Here is a 22,363-nt window from a genome sequence, read left to right on the forward strand (position 1 = left end):
GCAAACTTCAAGAGCTGTAGCAATAGAGACAAATGAATTCAATCATACAGGCTGGGAATACATGCTAAGGTCTCTTATTTGCACTGACAGCCAGAGAGATCCCCTGTTCTACTCAAACTTCATGAGCTGCAGCAATAAAGACAAATGGATTCGATCATAGAGCCTGGAAACACATGCTAAGGTCTTTCATGTGCAGCAGGACTACAGGAAGGGACACAGAACACAAGGGCTGGAATCTAATCGACATTGCAATGTGCCGCGCGATTGTGGAGTCGCATAACATTGCGTTCTTTTTTTAAGGATTAATAGTTAGCAAGCCTAACAAAACTCCCTAAAAGAGGTCAAGTCAAGTCAAGTCAAGTCATTTTTATTTGTATAGCCCTTAATCACAAAGAGTCTCAAAGGGCTTCACAGGTTATTACACAGACTGATTTTTCAGACTATTATTACACCATCCCCTGATCTGGAACCAACATGAGGGCAAGGGAAAACTCAGAAAACCTCGACATGAGGAAAATGAAGAAACATTGAGAAGGGACCGCACATGTGGTATCCCCCTTCCAGGATTACCTGACAGCAAAGGATGTTGCAATCACAAATAATACAGAGACATTGTCCACGAAAAGTATAGGTTATTCATATGCTATAAAGTAGAAGTGAGTCTTAAGCTTAGATTTAAACATTTCCACTGAGGTTGCAGCTCGGATCTCAAGAGGAAGAGCATTCCACAGCACCGGTCCCCGGATGGAGAACGCTCTCGAACCTGCGGAACACTTCTTGGCTCTTGGGATCACCAGAAGACCGGCGCTCTCAGAACGAAGGCTTCGGACCGGAACATAGGGGGAAATCAGATCTGCAAGATATGAGGGAGCAAGTCCATGTATGATTTTGTATAATACTAAGAGAACCTTTAAATCACATCTTAGGCTAACAGGGAGCCAATGCAGGTTAGCCAAAGTTGGCGTGATGTGATCGGACTTTTTTGTCCTAGTTATAAGCCTCGCTGCGGCATTTTGTACCAGCTGAAGACTCTTGATTCTGGACTTCGGGAGACCGGAGAGTAGTGCATTACAGTAATCGAGACTGGAGGTAACAAACGCGTGAATTAAAAAATCCGCATCCGACTGAGACAGTATAGGACGAAATTTAGCAATGTTACAAAGATGGAAGAAAGCGTTGTTTACCTATATTTATTTATATGATATAATGTTGCAAAGATGGAAAAAAGCTGTTCCGGTGTAAGTACTGGTAGGCAATGCATCCAAGGGTTAAGTACTCACAAAAAAACTAGCACAGAAAATGCACTGTCCTTTTAAAATTTTAAAATCAAAATTCACATCAAAATTACAATACTGGTCTGAAAAATCACAATCTATTGTTTTTTCCCCCAAAATCGTGCAGCCTTACAATAAACTGTATCACACATAGCAAAACTGCAACTGTTCGGACTTTATGAATAAAATGCTATGAGGCTGAATAGTGGAATTTAAATGTACTGAAGATTATATTTTCCTTTTTTATTCACTCAACTGGATTTACAGAACATATACTTGCAAAAAAAGGTAAAAATAAAAAAAATCAAGCAGAGATCTCATTGTGATATCCTTCTTTTCCGATCTCAGTGCCCTGCCTCAAGGGTGTAATAACAGTTTATTATACCTATCCTCACTTTATGGCCCCCTGCCCCCGCCTCCCTTCAACTGTTATTGAAAACACCCAGATATGCTGTATATCATTCCTGAGTAGCGTATTACGCTATGTGCAACCAAGCTAATCACCAGAGCTTCCTATGGATATTTTCCGGGTCACGTTGTAGGAGTTGCGCGTAGATGGGAAGTGAGCAATTTGATTTGTCTTTATGGGTTGTCAGGACAGATTGCTGAGAGAGGCGAGAACCATTCTCACTTTTGAAAAGGATTGAACAATAAACAAGAACACATTTAATTGCTACTAAGGTCAAACTGGCGAACGTGGACTCTACTTTGACCAATTGTGGTACCAAAATAGTTCATCTAGCATCAATCATCATTCTTGGGATATATAAAAACTCCATCAAGACTCTAAAAAAGGGTTGGGAAACTATTTGCAGTTGTAGGCTGGATGTGGTTCTAAAACTTCAGCCTGTCCTGAAAACCGATCCACTTTTTCTCAATTAGGAACAAATATACATGCAGACATCCACATGTTATATTTCTTTATATTTGTTTTTAAATAGATTAGTTCCATTAAATTAGTTTCTAAACACTCGCAATTAAAGCAAAAATATATATATGTTAGGTTCCTGTTTTAAACACTATTTGTAGTGTTTGTGAAGTTAGATTTCTTGTAATATTTTTTTAATATCGTTGTAGAAGTACTGCAGTTTTTTTGTATACGTTTGCAGTATTTCCATTGGTTTTTGTAGTCTTTCTGCAGCAGAAATTTATTTTTATAGTATTTTTGTCATGCTATTTCTTTAGTAGTATGTGTGTATTACCGTAAATTCCGGACTATAGAGCGCACCTGATTATAAGCCGCACCCACCACATTCTGAGAGGAAAACCGATTTTGTACATACACAAGCCGCACCTGTATATAAGCAGCATGCGCCCACATTTAAACATGTAACACAAACACAAAATTAACCCAAACCCGACTTCAAATCCCGCGATTGAAACTAAATGTCCTTCATTAAAGTCCACAGTCCAAAAATCGCAGCCGGCAAAATGAACGGAAAATGATACCGGTACATAAGGTTTGATGCAGACCTGCAGAGTCCGAGTCCCGTTGAAAGTAATCCAAGGAAAAAAGTGTATATTTCCAAAGGTAAGGGTGGGAAATGAACACATTTACTCACGCAACTCCTTTTACTTTAACAAACTTTTTACCCCCTCTTCTTTTGTTGTCTGTCCCTCACCTTTAGCGGTCCGCACTTAAACTCGGCACCCCGCGTTTGTTCCGCCCCTCATTTATCGTTCATCCGTGCAAAACATATCAGAATAAGTGTCTAAAATAAATACAAATACCTACATTCCAAAAATATACAGTTGCAAATACATATTGTACATGGATTACACATATTTACAAAGAAAAACGGTACACCAAGAGAGTTTTCAAAGCTTTAATAATAATAATATAGTTTTGACAGGGCAGTTAATGGTAGCAACACTCGAGCGCCGCTAGCGGCCGTTAGAAAAATTACATAAATTGGCCGCCTCACTGAATAAGCCGCAGAGTTGAAAGTTAGGGGAAAAAGTAGCGGCTTATAGTCCGGAATTTACGGTATTTCTGTGGTCATATTTCTCTAGTAGTGTTTATTGCAATATTTATATTTTGTGTTATAATAGAACTGTAGTGGTATTTTTTTAGCAATTCTGTGGTACTACGTTTGTCATATGTCTTCAGTATTTTTGTAAATCACACTGTTGTTCAATTATGTAGTAATATTTATATAGTAGTATTTGTGTATTAGTAAGTTTTTTTTTTAATTTGTAGGGTATTTTTATATTTTCAGAATGAATGCAAAATAATATATGAGGTACCTGTTTTCAAACTAATTTTGACATTTAGTTTTGTAGTCATTTGTAGTATTTTTTTTTAATTTCACTTGTAGTATTTCTGTTATAGACACACAGGGGGACATTGGGGACAAATTTCCCTCCAAAAGAAACTTTTTTATTAGTAGTACTTTATTTACTATTGTCATGATATTTTGACCAGTTTGGTTTGGAGGGCCACATGTACTCCAATAGGACCTAACGAATATTTGTTTGACCCTGACAGGGCCTAACTAACACTCTTACGTCACTTTGTGTTTCCCCAGTATGTGCCGGCACAGAGAACAAGCTGAGTACTTTATCGGACCTGGAGCAGCAGTATCGCACCCTGAGGAAGTACTACGAGAGTTGTGAAGTCGTCATGGGTAACCTCGAGATCACCAGTATAGATCGCAGCCGGGACCTCACTTTCCTCAGAGTAAGCAGCGCTTCGGTCACAAAATCCTAGTTGTTGCATTTGCTGTCCTCTAAGAACTTTTATGTACAGTGGAACCTCGGTTTTCGAACGCCTCTCAGTTGGAACAAATCGGTTCTCAACCCAAAATTTCGAGAAATTCTTGCTTCGCTTTTTGTTCAAAAAATCGGAGTTCGAACACTGGTACGCTAGGGGCGATGCTGAGCGGCATACGGGTGTAGATTGCCCCCAGCCCTCGTGAAGAACTGTTGTCACGTGACCGCCACTTCTTTTTGCTTTCGTTTTTAATATCGGTGAACAGAGTGTTTTAACCCCTAATTATGCCTCGGAAGAAGGTCGGTGCAAGCAGCAAAGTTGGTACAGGTGAAAAAAGAAGAGTAGTGCGTACAACTATTGCATTTAAGAAAGAAATAATAGCAAAATATGAAGACGATGTGCGAGTTTCCCTTCTTTCGAGGGAATAGAGCATGGCTTCTGCAGACCACCACAATGGTAAGAAATCATATTAATAAATTTTTTCTTTATCCTTTAACCGCTCACCACTTGTTGTGGAGACCCCGGTGCTAAATGACGTGTAAACGACCTGATTTTTTTATTTTTACACGTTCATGTTAGCGTAATCTTTCGTACGGAAGATTACGCTAACGCGAACGTAAGATTAGCCTGGGTTAGCTTCATGTTTACGTTCATGGTAAGCCTTCAAGGACTTGGAACGGATTAAAATGATTTTACATTACTTTTAATGGCAAAAATGATTTTCGGTGATCGACCAAATCGGTTTTCGAACAGGGTTCTGGAACGGATTATGGTCGAGAACCGAGGTTCCACTGTCCTATGTTATTGATTATTTTTATCATGTGATATTTATTTGTATAGCCATTAATCACAAAAAAATGTAAAGGGCAGCACAGACAACCATCAAATACTATCAGATAATCAATTTATGGTGTCTGCTGGGCACATTGAAAATGGATTGAGCATTTAAAAAGAGAAATCTTGAACATTTTGCATGCATGTTGTATAAAAACATGTTGAAATGGACAGAAACCTTCATTTAAAGGTGTATTGTGTACTATTTGACCACTTAATGAAACAGTATTTTCTAAGGTGAATTAAAAGCAGTGCAAATGAGCACAGCAAGATGCCAGAAAAACATGGCGGCCACTACTAAGTCTGGAGTCTGCTATGTCGGAGAAATACATAGTTTTTGATCTATTGGTATGATAGTTCATATTTTTTTTATTTTTTTTTTTTTTTACTGAATATGGGTTTTAGTAGGAGGCACTACATATTATTCCCTGTGCCTTTAAATCATTTTAAACAACTATCACTGCATCCATGTAACCCCAAAACAGGCTCATTAGCAGCAGTAAAACAGTAAATAAAACAAATGGTATGTGCATATCGTGAAGTACATTCATTGGTCAGCTCTTAAGTACATTACAAAATAACTTGACAATTCTCAACCGTTTGAAATGAAATTGTTTTAACAACTGACATTTTTCGCTGTTAACATATTAACAACTGCCGTTTGTATGTCAGACCATGTACATTTAATTTAAAATATGTTTTTTGAGGCAAATGTTGGCTTAATGCTCAATCTGTCTTTCATAGTGAAAAAAAAAAACATGTACAAAATATAAAATGCATGTCATCAAACCCGCATTGGCTTGAACGTTACATGAAAATTAGCGAGGCGAGTCAGACTCATCTTCGAAATAATCTTTTAATATTCATGCGTCATATTCACATATGACACACATATTCTGCATGTACCATAGTCTTTTAATTGGCCTTATCCAGGCAAAAATGCACCTTATCTTTAAACATTGTGGTAGACATATTTGATGTTGACGCCGACATTTCTTTAAATGTAAATGGTCTGCATATATATATAACGCTTTTCAAGTCAATGAAGTCTTTACAATGTGCTTCACACTCGCCCATTTACACATTTACTGATAGCAGCGTCAGCCATGCAAGGCAACTACTTGCTTATTGGGGAGATTAGGGATTCAGTGTCTTGCCCAAGGACACTTCGACATATAACACATTGGAGCTGGGAATCGAACCTGCGACCTCTTGATCTTGATCCTTGATCCTGAGCTACTGCCACCCAACATATGATACTGCTAGAGTCAGAAACACAATTTACATGAGTGACTCTTAGCAGAGACCATAATTATGGAAGTATAGAGATTAAAATCATGTAAAGATGCCTTACTCTGTTGAAAATATGTGTGCGGTGACAATAATCGACAATGGAAATAATTTTGAGTTATTTTTATGATCAATTTTTGTCGAGATAATCGTCGCAGCACAACGAAACATGCCATTTTTTTCTTTAACCCGAAAACCAGGCCTTAAATGGGAGCATTCTGGCCCCACTAACTCAAGGTCCGCCTCCTAGTACTTGATGTGCTTTGATGCCGACTCATCTCCCACTTGAATGAAGGACTTTGTTTTGATGGAGGCACATGCAACCGTGGTGACGGGTGATGTCAGCCTCCAGGACGGGAGCACTAAAAGCGTGGCCGTGGTGAGGGGGCAAATGACGTGTTGATGTTGGCAAGCAGTGTTAGGATTGTTACTGAAATCAAAGTAATCAGTTACAGTCAATAGTTACTTAATTTAAAGAGTAATTCCACTATACCCCAGATTACTGACAATGAAAAGGAGTGTTTTACTCTGGAGGTAACTATCTAGTTACAAATTAACATATACACTTTAATTGAAGTCAACCCCCTAAAATTGCTTAAAATAGCAACGTTATAAAATAAATGGAATAAAATGCATTCACCAACCTGTGGTAGCAGTGAAACCTTTATATGGGGTTTTGGGGTTTTTAAGGGTTATTGTTCTATCTTCGTTATTCATTATCCATTATCCATTATCCGTTATCGGTCAGTTCATAATACGCTACAAAGCCTAGGAGCCGGGACACTTACTCTCAGCCAAAAGGCCAAGCTAAGGTCCTAGCCCTAAAGCCTTGCTGCGATCATTGCGAATGCACCGTTCCCGGAGGTACTGCAATACCGGGCCGATGCGTGGAGTGGACAGAGCAAGCTCTTATTCCATCTCCGGATTGCAAAAATCAAAGATCATGGCAAAGGCCAAGCTAAGGACTGACATAGCATCAAAGCCACAGTCCAAAAACAACAAGGCCAAGCTAAGGACCTAGCATCAAAGGCCAAGCTAAGGACCTAGCATCAAAGCCTTGCTACATATGTCTTGATTTGTGCAAGCTAACACAGCCGAGGCACTCCACATCCAGGTTATATTTTGTCTTCATACCACTTCAAAACAGTCAATTTAACTCATGGTTATTTGACTAGCCCTTAATAATAAGGATTCTCAAAGAGCAGCACAGACCACCGATTATTGCAAACTACAGACTATTATGACACCATCCCCTGATATAAAACCTACATGAGGGCAAAGAATAACTCAAAAACCTCAACATGAGTAAAATGAACAAACCTTGAGAAGGGACCAGACATGAGGTAATCCCCCTTCCAGGATGACCAGGCTGCAATGGATAGTGCAATAACAAACAATATACATACATTGTCAACATAAAGTATAAGTATTTCATATGCTATAGAATATAAGTGTGTTTTAAGCCTCGATTTAATAAATTCGACTGAGGTTGCAGATCGAATCTCAGGGAGAAGAGCATTCCACAACACCGGAGCCCGAGTAGAGAACGCTCTCGAACCTGCAGATCTCTTCTTGGCTCTTGGGAGACCACGAGTAGACAGCATTTTTCAGAGCGAAGGCTCCGGACAGGTGCATAAGGCGAAATTAAATCTGAAAGATTGTCACGAAGTGGGTCGGGAATCAGGAAGTTGGAACTCATTTGGGTAGACGATATGTCACTTTAATTGAGAAAGAAAAGTTGTCCAACACACAAACAGACCAAAAACCAAACAAAGCAGTCTCAAATGCAGGAAAAAATACAGACTAGGCATTTAACAGGATTAAACAGAGTTTGCAGGAATCTCTCAGAATGTTACACCGAAGTGCAAAAAAGTCCAACAAGTACAACAAGAATAAACAGGTATCAAACAGGCATGAACAGGTTTTTAACAAGGGTAAACAATGATCTGGCAAAGGGCAGTTCCAAAAGGGACTTTAAGTACCCATAGGAGTAATCAGGAAAATGCAGGTCAGCCGGTGTTAAGGAGCGGGGCCAGCTGGGCACCATGACAACCGTACAGGACATGACAAAGATATGAAGGAGCAAGTCCAAGACGGCTTATTCTTTTCCCTCCAGGCATGCTGTATATAAAAAATGATTATACAAATAAAAGTAACACAAATTAGCACTCTATTATCATAAATTATGTGGTCAAATTTGCCCAATTGAGTTTGTTGTTCTTGTGTTAGCCACAGACCCTCCCCACAGGCTGCCTAGTGAGAAGGCGCCATAGTAACTGTATATAAGTGTATTTTGTACATACATATAATCATTACCCCCTGGTTTGGAATGTTTTGAAAAGCTTTGCGTTAAAGGTCGTGCCATGTTGTAATGACAGTTGATTTACAAAATGAGTTACAGTGCTAGTTACCAAGAAAGGCAATTACGTTCCAGGAACACGTCAATCCCGATAGTGTTGACAAGGGGTGGAGGAAAAACCCAACATGTTTTGGTTTGAATCCATTGCAAATGTTAAGCTCTCAACGCTGAACCTTGCTAACAACATCATCCCAGCCCATTTAGCAATCGATTTCAGTGCGCGGAAACGGGGAGTTTAGAGGGACTCAAGCCAGTCCCCTGCGGTTATGCTACCCATGCACACCGCCTAAACAGGCAAGTATTACTTTATGAATCACTTGAGCTTTCAAATAAAGTTAGTCTCACAGCCATTGAAGGACCGTTGAGCAGTGAAATAAACTAAAAGATGATTTAGGCACACCCAGGTAATGGGACTTAAATATAAATTGTGTAATATTTGACCTCAAGATGGCACTGTATTGCCTAATGCAAACAAAAACCTGTGCCAAATGAGCCCAGCTTAGTAACAAGATCCCAGGCAAACATGGTGGCAACTATTAGGTTTGGATTCCTCTTTTGATTTATATACACAAATATTTATAAAAAAATAACGTTGGTATGATAGATCGTAAGTTGAATGTGTTTGTAAGTTGCTTCAGTGCTATATTGAGTATGTTTAAGGTTTATTTAAGTATGTTAAGGCTTTTATAAGTAACCTGTATTGTTTTGTACCAAAACATAAACATGTCAAAATATAATATGCTCTATACAGATAAATAAAGTGAAGTGTAACTTACTTTTGGAAGATAAGCTTCAAGAGGTCCTCCTCCGTTTAAGAAAGTGGCTAAAAAAAAAGTGATCCAACCATTTTCTCAACCGCATCAAGCTCTCTTATTCCAAATTAATTTAAAAAGAAGAGCCACTTTGTTAAAACATTGTTATGCTACTACCCAAAAGGAAAGGTCTGTCAATGGATCAAAATATTCCAATGTTAAATGCATTATTATTATTATTTCTTAAAAGTAACAGAACATGTAATATTGATATATTTAGAAAATATTTACTCTATGAATGAGACTATCTAGCTCAAGGGTCTCCAAGGTGGTGCCCACGGGCACCATGCTGCCTCTAAAGGACATGGATCTTTTCTGAAAATAGCTCACTAGTGCTGGGTCATTGTGATATTGTAGTAAAATGTTTTTGTTTGTTTTTGTGGATGAATAAGTCTATTTAGCTTGCTTCCAAATAATAACCTGGTTATAACGCAGTTAGAACATAGTAATAACATGATAAATCGTTATTTTAGTCATTTATATCAAACTTGGTGCCCTTTGCACTAGTTAGTGATAAAAAGTAGCTCTCAGGATTTCAATAATGTACAAAACCAGATTTCAGATAGAGGTTTGATACAATTAAATGTAACTCAATTTAAAGATTCTGCATACCTGTTCTTCGGAATTGTGAATCGATCCAAATGTCATCCGAAAACGCAAATAGAAATTATGCAAACCCAATCCTTCCCCGCTTGCTTTAACATTTACGTCGCACCGTTTTACAATACGACTCCCCCCGGCACGGCTTCCATAGTTTCTGCGCCTTTTCATCGAGGCCAATTAAACGTGGGTTAATTGAAGATGCTAATTAAGAAGATAGGGCGGCAGGTAGCGAGGGAACCAAAGGGCAGGGTTCGGTGTATCTTTAGGAAATGTTATTATTATTACTACACCCATAAAGTAATAATACGGCTCACTTGGGAGGAGGAGACCTCACCTTGAGTTAGAGGAAAAGAAGCGAACACAAAATGACAAGCGCAGTCATTGAAGGTGATTGAAAACCATGCGTCTGCTCCTTTTTTAAGATATCGAAAAGATGGATGACTACCTCCCACAACTCCCCGAACGGCTTTTAACGGTAAACAGAGTCCATCTTCTAAACTACCTCCAAAACCGATGAATCGACACTCGAGATTAGATTAATAACCACCATCCGGCATAGAGTTGCACGATTTCGGGTACAAAACCTACTTGCGATTTTCCAGTACTGCAATTTCGATGTGATGTTCATTTTTAAAAGAGGGGTGCATTTTCAGTGCTAATTTTCTTTTTGTGAGTACTTAATTATAGTTAGTAGTGTTTCCCATTGTATTTTGTGAGATCCCAGTGGGTGGACAGTCTAAGGTAAGGGTTTCAAACATGAGGCTAGCAGGGTGATCGTTTGTCGTCGTAATATGAAAAGTTTAAAGGGACAGTTGTATTATTTAGTTCCTCCAAGTGGTAGGAAAAAAGCATTCTTTAAAAAGAACAATAGTGAGCTAAAAAATAATTAAAATACATAAACTGTCATATAGCAGGGCAGTGGTTAGCGCTTGAGTTCTAAGGTCACAAGATCGAACCTCCTGTGTGGAGTTTGCATGTTCTCCCCGTGCTTGTGTGGGTTTCCTTTGGGCACTCTGGTTTCCTCCCACATTACAAAAACATGCATGTCAGGTGAATGGGCCGGTCCACATTGTCTCTAGGTGTAAATGAGCGAGTTGTCTGTCCCTGTGTGCCCTGCGACTGGCTGGCAACCAGTTCAGGGTGTCCCCTGCCCACTGCCTGAAAATAGCTGGGATGGGCTCCAGCACCCCTGTGACCCTACTGAGAATAAGTGGTGCAGATAGTGGATGGATAGAAACTATGACTTTCAACACACTTGTACCTCGAAAAATTTGCATTTTTTTACATAACATGAGTTAGTTGTCAGCCATCTTGCTGCTATGGGTGACCAAAAACCTCAAGAAAATGGGGGGTGGAAATGTTCACTTTGGTCACTTTGAGTTTCCATAGTTTGTATTCTTCCTTGCACTCATTTTGGTTGCACTACACAATACAACAATATCTAGTGGTCGAATAATGCACATTGTCCCTTTAATGAAAGTAAAGCCCCTGCAAATTATGGATTCATTTTCTCACTTTTTCACATTGATTAATTTTTAGTTTCAGATGAATCTCTTGAGCTTTTACTTTTGTGTAGCAAATTAAAAACTATATTTGAGAACAGTGGAATGTTTTGGATCAGAGCTTCTCTGATTTGGCCCATTTTCATCATTTTCAGCACAGGAGCAGTTTTAGGAATCAAATAGACTGAACCAATTCAAAGCAGTGGAGTATTTCTGATGCTGCATTGTTCACACTATTGTTTTGTTTTAGTTTTGTTTTCTCTGATGTATGTTTTCATATTGAAGCCTATCCTTTTCCTTCATTAAAGACTGGATTAAATTTGGGGGTGCTTGAGCAACCCCAAAAACGGGCTAGGTAAACCTATGGGTAAAAGTCCACTGTAGATTGAAAGATAAAGTCATGGGGATTGCACCATTCAACTACTATCAATACCAGTCTTATGAGCATCATCTTTGGAATCCCTCAAGGGTCTGTGTTACAACCTTTGTGTTTTTTTATTGTATATAAATTACCTATGCAATGTATCACTGAAATTAAAATATATTCTACAAATTTACAGGAATCACTGGCAGAAATAACCATAGAACTTAACAGTCAAGAAATGGTACGATCAAAACCAACTATCATTAAATATATCAAAAGAAAAAGTTATGGTATTTTGAAAATCCCTAAAAACCTTGAAAAACCCAAAAAGGTGAGGTAAAGTCACATCACTCAAATACATCTCAATATGTACAGATTGGTTACATTAATTCAAGTCTCAAGAGTATCAGCTGTGGACTCCCCAATGGTATTTGTTAGGGTCATTATCATTTATTTTATTGTATCAAATGTCTTTTGTACTGTATCAATGAAACTATAATATTTTATATTTTCTTGCTTCAATTTTACAGGAATTACAGACAAAACTGATTGCAGAACTTAACCGACTTCATGATTGGTTTCATTAAAACAAACTATCGTTAAAGATTAAAAATATTCCATAGTATATGGGAAATTGAAAAAAGACCAAACGGACATTGAAATACAAGTTAAGATAGGGTAAAGTCATATCTCTCAAATATAATTCAATACATACAGATAACAAACACCTGGTCAAGCCTTATGAGTATCAACTCTGGAGTCATTCAAGGTTCTGTATTCGAAACTTTATTGTTTTAATTATATATAAATGACTTGTGGAATGTATCATTGAAATAAATAGTATATTTTCCATTTGCTAATGAAAAAAAATCAGAAATTAGAGGCAGAGCTGACCAAGGCATAAATGAGCGTATAACTTAATGAGGTCAAGGAATGGTTAAAAAAAAAAATAATAATAAAATACATATATGTATGTTTGTAACAATGACAATAAATGTATATTCTATTCTATTCTATTAGGAAATCCCGCAAAATCGATTGATGTGAATAAAGAAAGGGTAAAACCAAATGTCTCAAATAAATATCAATGCAAACAGATTGACAACATCAATTCAGGTCTTATGAGCATCAGCTGTGGAGTCCCTCAAGGGTCTGTGTTGGGCCCTTATCGTTTTTATAGTATATAAATTACTTGTTGGTTGTACAAAAAAGGCATTGAAATAAACAAAGTGAAATGAAAAAAATGTTAAGGAATATAAATTTCCCAGAGTTTCTCAGAGCCTTGTTCTTAGCTGGATACCTTATAAAAAAAGTATACAAACCAAATTGGCAATGAATATTTCAATGATAAGTCGATGCAGCCATAAGTTTCACCAAGTAACCAATCATACGTTGTACAGTGTGTTATGTTTTACTAATTTACGTTATTGTATACATTGATTGTTTTCTAATGTTGTGTGGTAGTGTTCTGATTTCTTGTTTTTGATTTTTGATATGTCTTTACTGCAAGAAAAAATGGAATAGGAGTGGACCGTTCAAATATTCAGCTTCAGTCTTGGGGACATGTATACTTTCATTGTATTGTGTATATATATTTTTTTTTTTTATTGCTTAATAGTTGTTGTGTCCTTCGGTATATAATGGTTGGTTATTTTTATGTTCCGTCCCGAAATAAAACAAAGAAAAAAACATATTTTCCCCCGTCGTTAGATACTATGTTCCAATATTGTGATCACATGTTTTACTTTTCACTCTGCGATTTATTTGAATGATTCCGCCTAGCAGTTTCTATAATGACGTTTGAATATTTCAGTTTTTTTTTTACCCCGCCGTTTGATGAACAGAGCAGCAAAAAGTGGTAAACACACACTCGGTTGTATCTTCTCCCACTTGTCACTTTCTGCACGTGCTTCCAAGCAGATCTGGTAGTGTATGAAATATTCATGTTTCCTTCTCCTTGCCCTTGCTCGTCTCAGGAGGGAGCCACAGTTAGATTAGATTATCCGTCATCCCTTGCAAATATTAGTAAACATGTAATTTTTCTTTTTATATTAATGCAATGATGAAACCGGTGCCAGTACACAGTTTTTCACTACAATTCTGGGATGTTGACACAGTAAAATAATTCATATCAGCGCTTTTTATTATTTTCAACCTATGTATATTTTGTGTTTTCATTCATGGTTGCAGTTGTCAAAGATGGTGGCAGTTTTATCATTTAGGTTCACTTTTTTTCACTCTTGCCAAAGTGACCAAAGTGAACAATTCTACCTCCCGTTTTCTTGAGGTTTTTGGTCACCCATAGCAGCAAGATGTCTGACAATTAACTCATGTTATGTAAAAAATGCAAATTTTTCGAGAAACAAGTGTTTTGAAAGTAATTTTTATATCATAGTTTCCATCCATCCATTATGTGCACCGCTTATCCTCAGTAGGGTCACGGGGGTGCTGGAGCCCATCGCAGCCATCTTCGGTCAGTGGACACCCTGAACTGGTTGCCAGCCAGTCGCAGGGTACAAAGGGACGGACAATTCACTTGCTCATTCACACCTATGGACAATTTGGACCGGCCAATCAACCTGACATGCATGTTTTTGGAATTTGGGAGGAAGCACGGGGAGAACATACAAACTCCACACAGGAGGTTTGATCTCACGACCTCAGAACTGTGCCGCACACGCGCTAACCACTGCTCCACCGTGCTGCATATATATATATATATATATATATATATATATATATATATATATATATATATATATATATATATATATATATATATATCTCAGATATATATCTTTTGTGATGAATCAGAGAATAGGTCCCACTTATTTGTTTTTTATATCTAGCACTCAATTGTAATTATGTGAACTTGACCTTTTCCTTGATCCAGCTATCAGTGTTGACAATGGAACCACTTAAGTACACCGATGAACAGAAAATCCTCTTCAGATTTTGTCCAAAAAAGGTTGCTAAACCACAAAATAAGCTGTCGTTTTGTGCAACACACAATAAAGCGGCACTCTGATAAATGCAGTACAAAAAGGCTGTAACTCTGAGATTCTATCTTTCTGTTGTTTAAACTAAAGGGTAACTGTGTGATACTTGAACACTAGACGTTTCTCTATAGTGTAACAAAAACGGGTGCTGCAAATCACAAGGAATAATTCAAACTAGAGTGGCTAAAGTGACCAAAATGCACCATTCCTATCCTGTTTTTATCTTATTTTAAGCCTTTCACAGGATTTTGGGTTTTGAGGTGTAGCCTAAGTAGTAATTTTGCAAAGAATCATGTCAGTTACCTCCAAGTGATGTATTTATTGTGTTCTTAATATGTGAGACCTCCTAAGAACATAGGTTTCTAGTTGTCCCGTTGTCTAGTTGTCAAGTTGTTCAGGGTTACTTTACCTTGGTTACTTTCAATTACTTTTGGATTACTCCAATACCAAATATGCGAATAAAAGACAAAAGAAACTAAATATGAATAAAATTACTAAATTTCGTGCAGGCTTGGGGAGTAACGGAATACATGGAACGGCAAAAATGATGTTGGCAAGCTGTTTGGATTTATTTTCATTTTGTTTCTGTTGCATTTTATGTTAGTTTTGCCGGAGATCAAAGCGATCAAAGCCAGGAGAGAAAGCTTACCACGTGTTGTGAGTCATAATTGTATTCATGTTTAGTTTATTTTGTCTTTTATTAGCATATTTGGAATTGGAGTAATCCAAAAGTAATTGAAAGTAATCAAGTTAAAGTTACGCTACCCAACCCTGCTTAAATAGTATGCACTGTTTACATCATTGACACTATTTGCCAATCGTGTTTCTGTTCTTTGATACCCACACCTCTTTAGGCCGGTCTGCTTTTGTGACCTTGGAGATTTAATAAAGAGAAAGGGCTCAAAAGAGGGCTTTTTAGAAGAGTTTGGGATTTCTTATCTAAGGCTTGAGCTTTCTCCTGGTTGCTTATAAAAATAATGTTGTCTTATTTTGGATATACGACACAAATATGATTGCTTGGAACGGAATATGATTACTTGGAATGCCAAGGTTGGGTTATTTTGTCTACTATTGTGCACAGTTCTCTGTTATCTTGACAATTATTTGTTATCTTGATAACTATTTTTCGTCAGTTAACTCATATAATAGAGAATGGTTATTGTATCAGGGTTAAAATATATTTTTTTTAATAGTAATTCAGACTTTTGTTTTTATTCTGCTTTCATCCAAGAAAGAATGTGGTTCTATTCGAACACCTGCAAAGATGATTGCTCAGATTGCTTAAGTATCTTGACTATTATAGACCCTTTAATTTGTTTGTAAACATTGTGACATATCCAGAGGGCGGGTTTTAGGCTAGAGGCCAAACAATACTCACGCTGGTCAGAAAACAGAAAAAGAGAGCTGTCGTTGCTGCTAGTTGTCTACATATTGTGAGTTTGTGTGCCAGAATCCGATGAAGACAATTAGTTATCATAAATTGAATGTTACAGGATCCCAGTGGACACTCCTGATCAAAGAAAAATAAGAGGGTTGTACTTAAATGCAATAAAGCCAAAAGATTGGACCAGGGCACTCATCAAAAAGCTCAGGTTACACTTCATATCAGGTAAGAGAAATTAAACATTTCTGATTGCTGCTATCTAGTTCATATTATATGAGCAACGTATTTCATTTTTTCTTAGCTTAAGCTAACTGTTAGCATATAGCCTAAATGCCAACAAGAGCCTTGTAAACACTGTGTGGGTCGAAAATAAATACAGGCACACATTGCAAACAATCCTTGGGCACACAGTCCAAGTAATCTATTCAATATATTTAATTATTCATGTATTTATTTTTGTTGTTTTGTTTTTTTGAAGAAGCATTTTTTGATGGCTTTTAGGCTAAACGCTAACAGTTAGCTGAACAAACAAGATATTTTGCCGATCTAAGTAATAAGGACTCAATAGCAACAGTTATACATGTTTGATTTATCTTACCTGATATGAAGTTTGCGCTGCAAACCCGAGCATTTTGGATAAGTGCCTCGGTCCAATATTTTCACTTGAATGCATCTAATCACCACTCTCTCTCTTTGATCAGGAGTGTCCGCAGGAATCCTGAAAAAAACTTTAGTTTGTGATCACTAACGTTTTTTTTTTTCTCCAATTCTGGCTTTTGAATGTGTAGGCTATGAAAGAGTTTATTGTGCAAGGCTGTTTGTTATTTTGACTGTTATCGAGAGCCTGTGCACTGTTGAATAAATATCACCATTTGCCAATTGTATTGCTGTTCTTTGATTTCCCCACTATCTATGGTTGATCTTTTCGTGAACTAGAAGATCTTCATAAAAACAGATTTTTCTGGGAGATCTTTCAGAACACGTTGGCTTTTTACATCTTAAGTATTGGGTACAGGTCCTGTTCTCCTTGCAAGTTTAACACCCATTGGTGTCTTCTCTCCTTATTTTGAGCGTCTACTCAATTATAGACCTATCAGAATGCATGAATTATTGATCACTTTTATGTAATCACAGAGTTGTTTCAGTAATAGTTTAGATAGTAAAACTTGGTTTCAACCGTCTGTAAGGCCTATATAAGTTCAATGACATCCTCAAGTACTTTTCAAATTCTGGTTCCCGTAGCAAAGGAAGCGGCATTTGTTCTGGTACTCCGTTCACATCCTCTGACATCTTTTTTCATACTTCTTGACTGGCGCATTTGTCCCCCAAGGCAGCAGCGGTTGCCCTCGCCATCTCCCTAATTTCTGATGCACTGTTAGATGAGTGGAGATTACGTTGGCCCCCTGCTACTCACCAAAGCCGTTCAATATTAATGAAGACTGATGAAGTGCTGGAGAGCCTCTGTTTTTCAGCCCTGACCCACATTGGATTGACAAGCGCAATTAGTGGCCCCTCAACTTCATTTCCATCACTTTAATTTGACACGAAGGAGGACAGTGTGGCGTGGGAGGCGAGAAAATGACCAGGAAGAAGGTGAAGCGGGCCCTAGGCGGAAGGTAACGACTAAGTGGGACATAGTTTGGATACTTGTTTTCCCGACGGAGATACATATGAAAGTGGTGCTTAGAAAGTATTTAGCACCGTAAATGTGTTTTTGTTTTTTGTAGTATTTTATTTTATATTTGGATTTAATTTGTTTATTCAATGGCCATAACACCACACTGCAATGAACTCCACCTAAAAGATGAGAACAAATGGATAAATTCAATATTTAAAAATAGAATTAAGTTAATTTAATACAAAACAAGGAAGATGAGGACTAATAAAAAAACAAGAAATATACTATTTCAAAGTATGATTTTGTTCTGCTGGTAGATGTAATCGCTTTAAGCTCCACACTGAAAGAAAGCGAGCGAAATTGCTAAAAAATAGGTAAAATCAATATTAAACATATTTTTTAAAATACAAATAATAGAAATAAAGAAATGTTAACACATTAAAAATTATAATCTCACAAAATAAAACTTTGTTCTGCTGGTAAATATAATGGATATACACCGCAAACATAATAATGTAGTGTAATTATAGAAAAATAAGAAATTGATAATAATATGATAATAATAATAATTGTTTTATTTGGATGGCCTATATAATTGCTATTTGTTCAATTTTGCAAAAAGTCCAGTTGAAAGATTAAGAAAAATAATTATAAAGAATAATTTGTGAGATAAAATAAAATAAAATCCGACAGTATCATAATAAAGTACATAAAAATAAAATGTAACAAATAATAAAAATAAAAAATCCGATTAAAACCAAGTATCTGTTTGATTTTTTTGTGTATGATTTCATTATTTATATATTATACAAAGTAATGTTTATTGTTTCAATTTAATTATTTTCCAAAAATTGAAGTGTTACACTGCAACAACTGTATTTAAGATGGAGGAAAAACAAAAATGTGTTTCCAAACAAGTGTTTTTTTTTTCTGCCGCCAGATACAATTTGCTCATTATGCCCTTTACCCCTTTTAATTTTTAATTGAATTCTATTTATACTTATACTTTTACCCTTAACTTTTTTAGTTTGTACTGTGGCAATTTATGTTATTGTACATTGTATTTGTATTCTTTTTAATTTAATTGAACATTTGACATGTTATAATAATAACACATTCTATTCTATTCTATTCTATTAATTGCTATTTTTTTCATCTAAATACATTAAAAAATATCCATGTAATGTTGTTTATTTAATGCTTGTCGCTAAATAATGCAAGAGTCCTGTAAAAATAAGAATAAATCAAATGAATACAGAAAAGTAGGTAAACAAAACCTTAAAGGAGCATGTATGGTCCCTCTCCTCTTTTTGTGCCTGGTTTGAGTGTCCTGCACAAAATCCTTTGTTTCTTCCTTTTTGCACGCTGCTTTATTTCGGGCATCTGCGTTTTGTCCATAGGCAAGGTCAGCGAGAAAAAGCAATAAAAATAAAATAAAATGTTCTGAAATACAGCTACTATCTCAGCAAATTTCCACACTATTATAGGCACGACAATCTCCCCACCGCCCCTTAATTTGTTATTGTGCGTTTCCTTTATTTAGCCTTCTTAAAGCTTCCTCCTTTTGCTTTCCCAAATATTCAATGTTTGGATGAAAAAAACTCATTATAATCTCATTGTCATCTCCTTAAGTGACACAGGGTCTAATTGTCTCATCCATCATTTTTTGCATAATAACACAAACAGAAGAGCTAAATGTTGATTAGCCTTCAACCAGTGTCACCCACGCCTTTTGGGAATTAATAGATGGGGGATATGAGAGAGGTTAAGGGGCAAAATTCCTCAGCTGTGAAAAGTAAAATATTAGAGCGAAACAGGGCTAACAGTGGTCTGACGGATAGTAAAGATGATTTCAAGTGTTTCATTTTTTAATCATTGTTAAAAAAAATCTTGGACAGGAGTGAAACATTTGATGAATTGATTTCACACCATTTTTGTAGAGTATCTATTATTAGTACCGTAAATTCTGGACTATAAGCCGCTACTTTTTTCCCAAACGTTCAACCCTGCGGCTTATTCAGTGATACGGCCAATTTATGTAATTTTTCTAACGGCCGCCAGCGGCGGTGGAGTACAAAAGGTAAGATTTAGAGCGGTGGAATACATGTATATGCGCCAAGGAAGACTGCAAACTATTGGCTTGACTAGCGGTGAGAAATCTTTCACTTAAACTGGCCGCATGAGAAAGGCAACTTTTTCGCAAGTCTGCCAGTGGATCCTGACAGCGTGGGGCAGCATCAAAAAATCCACCATCACCAACGGGTTCTGAAAAGCCGGTCGGAGAGGAGGGCACAGAATCAGGAGTGGATGGGAGCGTGGGACGACGTCTATGTGAGAATGGTTCTTTCCGACACTGAAGAAGACGACTTTGATGGCTTCAGTTCTAAGGAGGAAGATGAGGACGGTTTACCTTGATTTTTACAAGTACGGTATGTTTTTTTAACAGACCCGTTTACTGTGTTGCGAGCGTGTTGCTATATTATTATTATTATTAAAGCTTTGAAAACTCTCTCGGTGTACCGTCTTTCTTTGTAAATATTTGTAACCATGTATAATATGTATTTGCAACTGTATATTTTTGTAATGTATTTATTTTAGAGACTTATTCTGATATGTTTTGTACAGGCGAATAGAAAAGAAGGGGCGAAAAACCCAGGGGGCTGACGGGAAGTGGAGTAAACGTGAGACGTGTTTGTGGCCGCGGCGGACAATAGTGGATATATATTTTTCCTACCCTCACCTTTGGAAATATACACTTTTTTCACATACAGGTGCGGCTTGCGTAAGTACAAAAACATTTTTTCTCTTAAAATGTGGTGGGTGCGGCTTATAATCAGGTGCGCTCTATAGTCCGGAATTTACAGTACTTCATTAACTACAATATTACAATAGTGCCAGAAAACATCTATAAATTATTCATTCGGAAAGAAGGAAATTATAACTTAAGGGGCTTTAGTGAATTCATGATCCCAAAGGTGAGAACCACCAGAAGTATGTGTGTGTCTGTGTGTGGAGTCAAGCTCTGGAACGGTTTGCAAGACGAGATCGAACAATGTCCAACTATTCACTTGTTCGAATCTAAATATAAAAAAAACATTGCTGACGGAATACAGAGATGAAGAAAGCCGGTATGAATGATACGAAGGATTGGGGATAGTGCGTCTAGAACTATGATTAACTTTGTGTTATTGTTGCTGTTGTTCTATCATAACTGTTATTATTAATAGTATTACAATTGTTGTAATATAATTGTGTCTTTAATAGGGAAGATGAAGGGTTAGGGAATATAAGCATTTTCTTCTGACTACCCCTTTTCGAACATAATATGTAATATTATTTTGTTGTTAAGTTATTGTTTTTGTTATGTTTTTATCTTAATGTTCGAATAAAGTTTCCATTCATTCAATATATGATATCATTATATTAAGACCATTTTTGTTTGAGGTGCTGGATGAAAAGGCCTGACTGTGTTTGGAACGCGGGCCATAGTTTGCATAACCCTGGGCTAATTGTTCAATAAGTATAATTTATTATTTTAAATAAGTCAGATCTTTAGATACATCAAAGGAAGTAAAAGCTAAATACAAGAATAAGAAAATAATTGACAAGAATTAGATAGTATACATGACCATATTAAATCCAATGCACTTAATTTAACAAAACAGCTTTTTTGGTAAAGCTGAAGACCATTTCCAGCCCTCGATTCTTTGAGTGAAAAAAAGCAAAAGCCGTAAATAAATCATATCCCAAGGACGCAACACCGAAGGGAACGGTCGGCCACTCCCGCTCCTGGCGCTGAATTTCTTGTACAGGAAATGTCCATTTGAACAATTAAAATATTCATAATTTTGACACCAATTTTCCATCTGCTCAACAACGAGCACGGAGAGGATGACAACGCTCGCAAACGCGTGTTCAGAATTGCAAAGTTTGTTAGAGGAATGTCTCGGAGTGTCTTCGTGGTGACTGCCGGTATATTTCAAGGGTTATATTTGAATACCGTATTTTCCTGACTAAATTATAAATAAATGAGTTAATATATTTACATAAGTTGCACCATGTCGCAAACTATGAAACAAATGTGACTTATAGAAAATAAAATTGAACGCTCTTCCCCCAGAGATTCAATCTGCAACCTGAGTGGAACTGATTAAATTTAGGCTTGAAACACACTTTGTTTCTATAGTTTATGAATGACCTACATTTTATGCTGACAATATCTGTGTGTTATTTGTTATTGCAACATCCATTGCAGCCTGGTTACCCCATGTGCAGTCCATTCTCAAGGTTTCTTCATTTTCCTCATGTTGAGATTTTTGAGTTTTTCCTTGCCCTCGTGTAGGTTTTGGATCAGGGGATGGTGTGATAATAGTCTGTGGTTTGCAATAATCTTTGAGACTCCTTGTGATCAAGGGCGTCACAAATAAACATGACTTGACTATTGCTACTTAAATAACAAGCACATGAGGAAAAATGAATGTAAAATGATGTTAATGAATGAATAAACAATGATGATAAGTGTATAGCTGTAATAGTAGTAATGGTAGATATTTCTACTATTATCATTATTTGTCTCGTAATTTATTATTGTTGATGTTGATAACAAGTTGC

The 22,363-nt window shown here is 36.9% G+C and overlaps 1 protein-coding gene and 1 pseudogene across 1 annotated transcript in view; one reads left to right on the forward strand and one right to left on the reverse strand.

The window, feature by feature from the left end:
- erbb4b (erb-b2 receptor tyrosine kinase 4b) overlaps window positions 1-22,363 on the forward strand; it is a 434,153-nt gene that overhangs the window by 211,476 nt on the left and 200,314 nt on the right. Inside the window, exon 2 of the mRNA XM_088353033.1 lies at window positions 3,803-3,954. Within this exon, the coding sequence (XP_088209159.1) occupies window positions 3,803-3,954 (152 nt within the window). The remainder of the gene's footprint in view (window positions 1-3,802; window positions 3,955-22,363) is intronic.
- On the reverse strand, window positions 6,954-7,073 carry LOC148352638 (U2 spliceosomal RNA; annotated as a pseudogene).

Source organism: Urocampus carinirostris, chromosome 14 (genome assembly GCF_059441175.1).
Source record: "Urocampus carinirostris isolate Australia breed hairy pipefish chromosome 14, RoL_Ucar_1.0, whole genome shotgun sequence".
Lineage (NCBI taxonomy): Eukaryota > Metazoa > Chordata > Actinopteri > Syngnathiformes > Syngnathidae > Urocampus > Urocampus carinirostris.